Source organism: Camelus ferus, chromosome 29 (assembly GCF_009834535.1).
Source record: "Camelus ferus isolate YT-003-E chromosome 29, BCGSAC_Cfer_1.0, whole genome shotgun sequence".
NCBI lineage: Eukaryota > Metazoa > Chordata > Mammalia > Artiodactyla > Camelidae > Camelus > Camelus ferus.
Genome location: NC_045724.1, coordinates 4582587 through 4594667, shown reverse-complemented (window position 1 = coordinate 4594667; position 12081 = coordinate 4582587). Strand labels below are relative to the sequence as shown.

General features: G+C 36.6%; 1 protein-coding gene and 1 long non-coding RNA gene across 5 annotated transcripts in view; one reads left to right on the top strand and one right to left on the bottom strand.

Annotated features, from left to right (window-relative positions):
• The window catches only part of RALYL (RALY RNA binding protein like), a 585337-nt gene extending 581909 nt beyond the window's left edge, over window positions 1–3428 (top strand). For 2 of the 3 annotated variants that reach the window (XM_032470312.1, XM_032470309.1), the window contains one exon: window positions 2443–3421. In XM_032470312.1, coding sequence (XP_032326203.1) covers window positions 2443–2465 — 23 coding nt within the window. In that variant the 3' untranslated portion in view covers window positions 2466–3421. Of the gene's footprint in view, window positions 1–2442 lie in introns of all 3 variants that reach the window. The other variant, XM_032470310.1, reaches the window with a different exon arrangement.
• The window catches only part of LOC106730894, a 132279-nt gene that overhangs the window by 19890 nt on the left and 100308 nt on the right, over window positions 1–12081 (bottom strand). The window lies entirely within an intron of this gene.

Here is a 12081-nt window from a genome sequence, read left to right as displayed (position 1 = left end):
TTAAAGTACATATATGTTTGATCAGTAAGGATATAGTATAGATTGTGTGAAGAAGAGAGGAAGGGGAAGAAGAAAGAAGGAGTGAGGGAGAGAAGCAAAAAATGAGAAACAGAGAGAGCGAGGCTGTCAAAATATCTGTAGTTAGGGTTTACCCATGAAAGTTTCTTTCCGAGGAAGATAAGTTTTTTTTAATGCTTTTGACTGGAGGAAAGACTATTAAGGGTATATATTTTATTTTTTGTTGTTTCATTTGTGAAAGTTCTTAAATCGAAATTGTTAGGGATTTATTATTAAGATTACATCTATAAGTAGAGTACTTTGCAAAACTTTGAAGAATGATTGTCCCTGATTAGTTAATTAAATGCATTCAAATGTCATAAATGGCATTTGTAAGTGTAATATATTTTATATTGTGTTTTTAAGTGCATCATCTGTCTGGTTTAACAAATCAAACCTTTCCAGGAATGAAATAATTCTCAAAATCGAAGAAGTTAAATGTATCGACATGATGGCCTGACGTTGTCTTAGATTTTCCAGTATCACACACAGACATAAGATATGGGTGTAAGAATTCAGATCACAAAACTGAAATCCTCTGTCTCAATTTTTAATTGCATGTTCTGAAATGAAATCGTAAGACTGTCATGTGAATAGACTAAATTTTCTGAAATAACACAAGTATTTACAGTACCAAATGTTCACAGATGTCTTAACACAAAAATATTAGTACTATGATTTGTGTTCTTGTAAACATTTTATATTTAACTCTAAATGTTCCTAGAAGTAACAGATATGTGCTCACTAAGGAAGATGACATTCAGTTAACTAAGATTACTGACTTATATGTCTATTCCTGACTGTGAAAGTTACATAGCCATGAAGGAAGAGAAAGTACCAAACAGGTTCGCAGAGTTCCTTTCAACCAATGATTTTGTCCTGACATGTGATGTGAAGCCGCAGACATCCAGAGCAATTCTCACCACTTCAACTGCCAGAGCAGTCTTTTTCATAATCTCTATATCACAAGCTTCAAAAATGTAACAGAAGGTCAAGTTACCTAATTCTCTGGCTAATCATAGGAGTCAGCAACTGTTGGGAAAGGCAGCTGTTCATGCAATCTGTCAGCCCTCGCTGAGCTGGAAAAATGGACCTTGGACCTCGTATAGTTTCTTACTAAGAAATAAAGCACCCACACAGCCCATATCTGACTTACCACCTTGTATAGAAATACTTCCCCTGTTTTAAGCTAAATAAGGAAGTGTCCCTTTGTTCTGCTTAACATGTACATCAGTAGTCCTCAGACCCACCCCCATCTTTTAGCGCTTCATGCTCCACGAGAGAGGATTCCAGGTCTTCCTACTGCAGCAACAGGGATGTTCATAAGCCAAATGCCCTCCATCGGTTGCCAGGGAGATTCGTTAGCCGTAAGGGACCAGCACACACTGTTGAGCTGTAAAGTGTTGTTCCATCCAGTGCTTGACTGTGTTATGTTTTCCTCGACAACTTTGATGCAAAATATAAAGACCAAAATGTCTGGAGTTCTCCCTTGATATTGATAATCAGGAGTAGTTCAAGGTATTTTGTTCACCCATTATTGATAACTGATGCACGATGTTCTTCTCAATAGCAACTCCCATCCAAATTGATCCCTTGATTTGAATGTCTTTAACTTTTAAGGCATGCACACAGATTTCCTAACTCCAAAACAGGCTTTGAATTTGATGGATAATAGATGTAATTATATTTTTTTTACCTAAATAGGAGGACCTTGAACTTGGTAGGATTCTAGGATAAATACATGCCTTTTTCCCACTACCGAAATCTTGCATTGTTTTATCTCCATCTTCAATTTCTCAATTCAGTTCTTCAACCAGTTGAATTTTCACTCTTATATGATGTGTTCTGGCTTATGGTTGCACCTGCCTGTTTCTGTCCTTCCTGCCTCTAGCTGTCTGCTCTCGTAACCAAGATTGTGTTAACTCAGATCACAGACCTGTACTGGCTCTTCCTCCTATCCTGGGCGCATAAGACTTAGGAATGCATCGTTCAAAGCCTTTTCCAAGAGAAAAATACCCTTGGTCACTTTTGTTAGGGGCAGCAAAGATTCAGGAGTAACCCAAGTCTCATTCCCTAGCCTACAATTTCAAGTGTTTCCCTTCTGACCTAGAAACGAGCTCAGGTTGAAAAATAATTGTTGATCTCAGGCAGTAAACAGGCTGAATTTTTTTCAAAATTGTGTCATGCTATAAATGTAAATAATTTTAGTCTTGTGTACAAGAAAGGATCTGAGAACCTAAACTTCTCAAGTGTGTTTGTCTTAAAGATCTAAGTCTTCTTTTATCCTTCTCCCGATTAAGCCTTAAAATCTATCTTATATATATATGCGTGCTCTCAGCAATGAAATATACATCTCTATATTTAAATTTTTTTTTCTTTTCTCAGTTTCTACAGATAAAGTGATCTGAAGTAACGAATGATGCCATGGCAGCAGAAGAGAGAAACTGTGACAACCCCCCAAAATGTGGAAGGAGGGCTCTGACTGGACAGCATCACCTTTGGTTCAGTTTATATATAAACCCAAATAAATAAAATGGACAGTATTGTTCAATTTTAGAAATTCCATTTCTTCTATGTTCTGAGTTATATAATTGTCAGGTTTTTATGGTTTAGATTGTAAATGTGTTTTCCCCTTTGCTAATTATGTTTGTTTTTTTTTAAGTCTTAAAAGTCTTAAAATGTGAAGGACATTTATGAATGGTAAGGGAGACACTGTATACAAATGTATATTTGTAAAAGCTATTTTTATGATTAGCATGTTCTACTGTTGATCATATATAAAAGTCAGGTGATATTGCAATTCTGCATTTAAAGTTTATTTCCAACAATGTCATGTAAGAAAAGATGCATTGTATGCTAGTTTTTATAATTTATTTTTAATTTATAGTCCAAAGTACTTCAGATTGTAAGGATAAAATACTTGAAAAAGTTATATTTCTGCCCTCAATAGGCACCATTTTTATTAATAAAGAATGCAGATATTTCAGATGTGATTCAATAGTTAAAGGACTGTTGGTTTAACCTGTGATTAAATTGAGCATTCTCTGCTCAGCTGAACTGAAATGACTCATTTACTACCCCAGTCTGTCAGTCTGGGTAGGAGATCCTGTGGACAGGTTTTAATGCCAATACAGGTAAGAACTAGATTGGCAAGGAAGACTGTCTTGTCTTTGGCTCTGAAAGATGGAATTGGTGCGTACATCACTTCATTTCATCACCTATTACTAGGAAGTCTCCATTCCCCGGCATTGCAAGTGTTTTCCAGATGCTTTTGGCTGTTGTCTTGTGCTGTGGAAATGGAAGAAACCATCTTCACAGACTGTAGGAGAATCCAACATATAATTTCTTAATAAATACTGTTTCTTTTAAAATGAAATTGGCATGTATCTTTCTTTTGGGGTGCACATGGTTTTAATACTTAGTTTGAATTTTTAAGTCACTGTAATGCCACAAAATCGGTGCAATAATGAAAGTAGAGCAACTTTATTAAAATGCATTATATGCCCTCTATGGTCTATATGCCCACACTCTATGGAATGACTTGTGCGCTGGAATGCATTAATTTGTCAGGTACTAGAAAGCCAGATGACCCTCAATCCATGACAGAAGTTATACTGTGCTTTACATTTCTAGAAGGCACTTTTTTTTTACCCAAATATAGAATTTTAAGAAAATATTTCAGAATAGAAAGTAAAACCACCTGAACATAGGTATTTATGCTCTTCCCAACTAAAACCTTGCTGCTAAATGACTGCCAGCTCCTCATTAAAAAGCAGAGAAAACACATGTAACACCACCCAGAGTATTTCATGGGTTTAAGGCCACCTTTTTTCAAAGAAACCGAGGGTCAAAAATCACCTTCGTATGTTTTCTGTACTGTACTTCTTTAAGGAGATTCATCCTCTTTCTCTATGTCTTTCAAATATAAGCTAATGAAATCTTACATGATTTCATGCAACAAAGAATATCCAAAACCAAAATTCTGAAGGAAAAAAAAAGAATTAGAAGTCTGTTGTTAAAAAGAATTAATAAACTTCATTTTCTTCTTTAAACTCTTAAGCAATTTGCCCACTAGAACTGATGGTCTGGACCAGGAATGTGCTTCTTTTGCAAGAGAATGGGAAAACCACAATGTAATACACTGGTTTGGGCCATAAGATGTATCGGAGAAGTTGTGGCTGATGTGATCCGATTCTGAAGCTGCAAAGAACCTGCATATGGTTCTCTAAGGAAATCAGATCAGCAGAATGATTTCTTGGTTTGCTGCCAAACAGATGCGTCTGCTTGGGATAATCTGATGCTCAGAAAGGAAGCACTGCAGGTACCGTGTGTTAGGAAAACACACGTGTCTGTTTTTCCAAACTTGGTATTTGTCCTCAGTGTAGTCCACAGTGTAGCATTTATGATCTGGCATTATCATAAATTAAGAGCATCATACTTTCTCAGATGTTCATTAACTATTCTCAAAATAAAATGAAAAATTAAAAAATATAACATAATTCTTTGTTATTAGAGTTCGTCTTCTCTACATAGGCCTTGAGGAATGAAACCATGGGTCTTCCCCTTCATTCATTACCCGTTTCTGGCATAAGAATTTCTTGTGATGACTAGGATGGAGTGAAATATACAGCAGACCAACGAAATACAGATTATTTGGGATTATAATCCCTAAAGTTTTAGTTTAATAACTTAAAAGGAAGTGTTTAAGAGGTGAGGAGAGGACTGTGGACTTCATTTAACTCCAAACAACATGAGTCACATAAAGAAAAGAAAAGGAGCATTTCTCTCTGCACTCAATTCAAGAAAAATAGTTAAGCTGTCACTGGTGACAACGGGAAGGGGAAAATGCCAATTTTGCTTCCATCTTCAAGAAAAGAATAGCTTTCGAAGCAGGAATACACAACAAAATAAGATAGGAATAAAACAGAAGACAAGTAAAGAGGAAACTATTTTAAATGGATTAAAGTTCGGAAAACAGGAATTACAAATGCAAATGCCTGTAGAGGCCTGATTAGAAATAGAAGTGCAAGAATCAGGCCTGAAGTAAGTTAGCAGATATTAAATTCAACTATGCTAATGAGGCCATCCAGCCAGCTGCCGGATTCAGAAATGCAGACCTGGATTGGCCAGGTTTCCTGACTTTTCAAGAGAAGGTAGCTTTAAAGGAGATACTCTATTTTGGTTTGTTTTAATATGAATATGATGGTGAGTGAAACCATATCTGACATCTATATCCAGGATTTAATAGTTGTATAACTTAAAAAAAAAAACAAAACCTTACAATAATGAGAACAAATGCAGGATTATCTCTGGTGAGAAAAAGAAGGGAGATGAGAATAAAAGGGATTCAGTAGCGTCTGTAATATTTGATTTCTTAGGGAAAATACTTGAATCAAATGTTTCAAGTCAAACATACCAAACTAAGTCTAGGTTACACTGTTGTCCATTTTACTTTCTCCATATTTTTGTAGTCTTACTACTCTTACTACTTAAGAATCATAAATGCATGGGGTTTATTTCACAGTGTTTATACATAGGTCGATGGAGATGTGTAGATTGATGATTCACAGATGTGAGTGGGATAAACAGTGTACACAGAGGTCGAGATTTGGATCTTTGGGTCCATCAGAAGTCTACAAGTCTGTGATATACCTTTTCTAGAGATGCTCAGATTCCTAGAAAACAATATGACTTCGAGAAAGAGAGATGCCCCACTCCCATGTTCTAAGCCATTTTGCAGAGAAGGAATTTACAAGTGAATTTCTTATTTGTTATTGAAAAGGCTTCCTATCAGCCCTTGGGATATTTAGAGCCACTCTAGGAATCTAAATATGGTTCATCCCAGAATTTGGGGGGAGTGGTCTGAGTATGCAAAATAGCCCCCATGTTTATCTGCTGCATCTGTAACAATAAGGGTTGAGTCTCCTCTCTCTTTATACCCTGCACAAATGGTGCCTTACACGTAACAGATTATTTCTCCCTAAACGTCTGGGGAATTAAATGAAACAGGGTGTGTTCTGGGTTTTTACCTTATTATAAAAAATATTTTAAGCTATAATTTGTTAAGCAACTAGTACATTCTGAGCAGCACCGTACTGATGACTTGATATGCATTATCACTAATGTGCACAGGAGAACTGCTGGGTGGGTATTGTTAGCTCCAGTCTCCAAATAAAGAAAGTGGACCATTTATTCAATCAGTTCTTTATTGAGTGCCAACTCTGTGCTAAGCGCTGTTCCTGGCAATAGTGGTCCAGCTATAAATAATGAAGACTGAAACTTCTGTCCTTGGATAAAAAAAAAAAAAGCTTACACTACTCTGTATGATGCACAACAGGCCAATTAACCAGCAAATGTGTAGTATTGCAGGTGGTAATGATGCTAAAACAAAAAGCCAAGAAGGAAAGAACTGGTGAGGTTATACATGGATGTTTAAATAGGCTGATCAGGGAAGGCTCCAGGGTAAGGTGGCATTTGGGCCAAGATGTGGAGTAGGTGAAGGGGCCATTTACGGGAAAGGTGTCCTGAGCATGAGGGACAGGAAGTAAATCCCCGGAAGCAGGAAAATAATTGGTGTGTTCAGGAAAGGCAAGGAGGGCAGTGTAGCTGGAATAAACGAAGGAAGGAAAAACAGATGAGGCCAAAGAAAAGTCAAGATTTCAGATCACAGAGCCTCAGAGGTGACTCAGAGTGGGTTGGCTTTTTGCTGCATCAGATGGGAATTACATGGCCTAACTTAGAGGTCAAAAGAATCATCTGAGCTGCTAAGTCCAGAATAGATTATAGAGAAGAAAGAATCCAGAAACCCCTGCAGTCTAGGTTGATAAATGACTCTGTGAGTTTGGCCTGTGACTAGACTGGTCTGATCAGAGCAGAAAAGCCTGTTCACTTACTCATCAAATATGTCTTGAGCCCTTACTCCATGCCATATTTCTACTTGGCAATGAATAGGCACATTCCCTTTTCTCAGGGCACCTAGTCTGATGAATAATATTAACAAATTGCTGAATAAAGATAGAAAGAATAGAAAAACTTAAAACTATATTGCAGATTAAAAAGAACACTGCATGTCAAAGTCGTGTTCCTCTTAGCTCTGATGGAAATGGATGGAGAAGCATTTTTTAAATTACCTTTGTTCAACCAGCTGAGACAGGGAAGCCCAGGTGCCCCAAAGCATAAAGGGCAAAGCTTGGACTCACTACAACTTTTTACCCTGATTCCACGCACTGGTTGTACATTGAAGAAAACATATTCCCCAAACACGGACTTCTCTTCCAAGTCAGTCACCGTGGTGAGACACATCTGCATATTCCTCAGCTCTTTTTCTACAGCCACGGAGACACTTCAGTACCCAGCACACAAAATGGTAGACAGTTGGACAGAGCTGCTCCCACCTCAAGAAAAAAAAAAATGCCTGTCAGCCAGCCCTTTTTCTGACTGAGATCCAGGTTTTGTTCAGGTATCAGCCTAAGATGGCTGGGTCCCGCCTTAGCCATAGAGGCTTGAGTTTAGAATTGTGGTAATTTTCCACAACCGTCTACACAATAACAGGGAACTTTTAAAAATATGGGTAATCATAGAGCCCCTTCAGACACTTGGATGTAATTGGTTTATTGGGTGGTGTTTTTTCAATTGCCCAGGTGGTTTATGTGTAGGTAGGGTTGAGAACCACTGACCTAAGCCAAGTATAGAAGTCATTCCTTTTACAAGTGGTTACTTAGGAACAAGCATGTGATGCCATTCTTTCCAACATGATATGAGGAGACACCTGCTGGGGCTCCCCTCAAGGAGGTGTGCTTGCTCCTAAGGAGACAGAGAGGAGGGTTGGGTCTCCTACTGTTTGCAGGCCAAGCTGTGTGAGGATGTGAGGGCTGGAATTCCTATAGCATCTTCTAATGATGAGGTGAGTAGCCAACATATTGAAGAGGGCAGTGAAAAAAGATGGCAAATACTCGAGACTTTATAATGTCTTTAAGCCACTAAATGAATGAGCCCTGGAGCCACTCTACCAGTAAACTCCTTCTTATTATGTGAGTTAATAAATATACTTCTTATTTCAAATAATTTATCATTGTATTTTCTGTTAAATGTGGCTGAAAAGAGTATCCCAAAGAATTCTTATAATTACCTAAAAAAAAAAAAAAAAGGAAGAAGAAAAAGATGAAGAAGCCAATTAGAAGCAATGCATCTTGGAGGAGATAGATTTTAGGGTCTTTTTTTTTTTTAAATAATATGTATCAATAAAGAGCTTCAGACTCCTTTTTGAATGCTCTATCCTGGCAGAGAACAAAACAGTCAAAGCAGGAGAAATCGCTCTGTTAATCCCAGCACAACCAAATTAGAAAAGTCTTTGTGTGTCCTGCAAATTGTACCAGAAACTGTGGCAATTAACCTGCTGTGGAAGCCAGAATCTTGGATGGGGAAGCAACAAGCATGCAAGCAGTGAGGGCCAACCATGAAGTCCCACCCACCCTTCTGATGGCGAATAGGAGACATAACTCTCTGCATTTATAGATAAGGGTATGAGCAAAGGGAGAAACCAATAATGGAATATATCAAAAATAAACCACATTATAAAGAAGAGGGACTATTCCATTCAAAATTAAGAAAATGATCAGATTTCTAAAAGTTACTTTTTTCATAAAACAGGAGAATGTTTTAAAAACTTGTTCTGTGTTTAAAAAGAAAGGTATATGACCATGAAAATGTCATAAAATTTGACCACAGAGACTTTTGAAAAGAACTGAGATTTTTGGCAGTGATTTTTTTTAATTAAAAAAAAAAAGAATTCCCCAAAATAAAATAATCAAAAGCAAACTTTATGCTTCAAAAAACCAAATAATTGTTTTGGAGAGCAAATTTAAGGGACTCCTACAGAAGAGAGAGTGAAAATAAAGAGGTAAACATATTAAAAAGATGACGAGGGCAGAGAAAGATTTAACTTGGGCATCACAGGTTATCCCCAGGAAGAAATCAGAAAGAACGAATCAAAAAGTTGTGAGAACGAATATTTGTCTACATATCGCGTGACTGGGACATTGTGCTGTACACCAGAAACTGACACATTGTAACTGACTATACTTCAATTTTTGAAAAGTTGTGAAAAGCAGACATAATTTAAGGAAAATTTTCACCTGAGTAAAAAGACCTTCATCTTTTACTAAAGACAAAGACCAAAAAGGCTTGCCATATTCCCAGAAATACTAATTTTAAAGGAAAACCCAACATTACTTACAGAAAAAAATAGAAAATCTAAAAATTAACAAATAATAAGACCTAGGAAGTTCTGTCTCTCCAATATAAGGAAAGCTGAAGTTCCAATTCTCCAGTATAAGGAGAGCTAAAGTTCCGATAAGAAAACTTTTATGTTCAAAGTGGTACACCCGCAGACCTCCATTCAATGTGTGAAGGCACCAGTCATGTAGCTCAGATAGCCATCAGCTCAGGATACATACCATTCATACTGAATTTCTAAGAGCATTCCAGAAATTTTTACCTGAACATATACTGTATGATACGATTGCAAAAAATAAAAACAAAATGCTAGAGATGTTTACAGTACAAAAATACCTAATAATAATCACTGAATTAAGTAAATCACAGAGAGCTGAACATACATTATTGCAATATTTATAAAAAGGAATATAAAAAATAGCAAACAAAAGCATTCTTAAAAACATGATTTATATGTAAATATAATTGCTGTTGAACAACAACCTGCTTTTACAATTCCGGAGTGAGTTAATACAGTTGATTAGGTGAGGACCAGAGAAGGAAATATGTTAATGCCTCATCCCATATGGGTCCATTCCTCTAACAAATGGTTGAGCATCTGTTAACACATCAGACACTCTTCTAGGTTCTTAGGATAAATCAGTGAGCAAAAGAGGTGAAATCTTCAGCATTGGCAAAGTTTCAAACTAAGTGTGTGAAATCTATATTTTATATAAAGGTGATCACTAACAGAATTAGAAAGAGTATATAACTTACAAATTCTCAAAGATGACAAAAATCAGGCAGGACACTGTGTACCCAGAAGGGAAAGAAAGGAAGGAAAGAAGGAAGAATGGGGGAGGGAGGGGGGAAAGAAAGGCAGCCAGGCAGCCAGGCAGCCAGGCAAGCAATTGAGTGTGAAGCAAAAGTATTTTTTTAATGTCTAAATACACAATGAGAAAATACCATTTAGAGCAATAAATGAAGACAGATTAACCCACCCTGTTGAGGGGCAAAAGCAACCACTCAGCTGTGGGGTGAGTCATATCTGTGCTGTGCTGCTTAAAAGAGTTGTAAGAAAAATAATACTAAAAAGTTAAAGATGAAGAAATACATCTTCAAAAAAGCTTCCAGTTCAGAGGGTTTTTTTTTTTTTACAAATGCTACCTATTAAATATTCAAAGAATAGTTCATTTCCTTGCCATGAAATCCATTTCAAGATACATCAAAAGACCTGAATCTACCCAGCTCTCTTTATGACGGTCCTATGCCTCTTACATAAAAACTTGACAAAAAAGTAGCACCCAAAATCCAAATATAGAAAACTCCCTAACTATACATGTAAAAATATGAAATAAATCAAAATATAAGCAAAAATTCAACAAAATATAAAAGATCTCCTATGACCAACTAGGACTTCTTGACAAAAAGTCACACATACTCATACACGCACACACGTGTACACGGGCAGTCATGCAAACACACACACAAACCTATATACATCTTAAAACAACATTACACTTCATACTGTAACAGGGGTCACAATTGAACTCACATTAAAACAATAATACCTTCTACTTAAATTAATATTTTTAATTTATTCTAGAAGAGAAAGCTAGTGCAGTAAAGCAAGAAACAGAGATTAAGAATATGACAATTGAAAGAATGAGAAGACTTTTTGATTGGATAGGATGTGATTATCAACCTCAAGGTCTAAGAAAATAAGATAAACACTATTAGGCTTAATTATGAGTTAATTTTTTTTTAATATCCAATAAAAGTAAAAGTGTATACAGTTTTGTAATATACAAACAATTGTGAAAATGTGATAAAAATATTTCATTTTATGATGTTAAAATACTTAAAATATTTCCAATAATATAAACCCAATATAAAATGCACAAAGCTTCAGGGTACACACCACAAAATTTTATTCATAGAATAAAAGATATGACTATATGAATAGATATAAGATGTTCCTAGATGGTAAGTTTGAAGTTACAAATAAACCAATCCTTTGTACATTAATTCAATATAAATTTTTCCCCAAGTCTCAAAGATCTTGTCCACTCCTCTGGCTTTTCACGCAGTTTTATATGCTGACTTGTCCCAAAAGGATGCTCAGAGTCCTGACCTCTCTTTTTCTAAAGCCAGTTTCTCAATGGGCAGTTTCACTTGGATGTCTCACAAGCATCTCAAACTTAACTCTTACTTTTCCACCTAAAACGCATCCCATTTCAGAGTACCCATCTCTGTAGATGGTGCATATATCTACTCATTACTAAACCAGAAACCTAGAAGTCATCTTAGCTTCTTTCTCTCTCACCTCCCATCTCCAATCTTCCACTACTTTATGTTGCTGCTGTCTCCAGTTATACCCTGGGTCCCTTCACTTTTCTCAATTTCATCTCCAGCATTCCAGAAACTGCCCCCCACAGTATCTTCTTGCTTCTACACTACCTATAGCTCCAATCTAAAAATCATCTTTTTCAAAATGTCAATGTAAATTGCCACACTTTTGTGTTAAACCTTAGTAGCATCTCAAAGCCTTTAGGGTAAATCCAAAGCCCTTGGCATTCCCCGTGAGGCTCCAAATGGCCAACCCCTCGTGCCCACCCCTACCTCTTCTGTCTAGTTTCTTCAGTGCTCTGCGATAACCAGGTTATATACTCCTAGAGGGGCTAGTCTATAGGTAAACTGGTACTGTGCTCATCTGTTTTGGTCATTAATGAAATGTCAGATAACCTGACATCTGCTCAAAATATGTCTTCTAAATTTGATTCTGCCCACAATTCCATCCCTTACCACAAT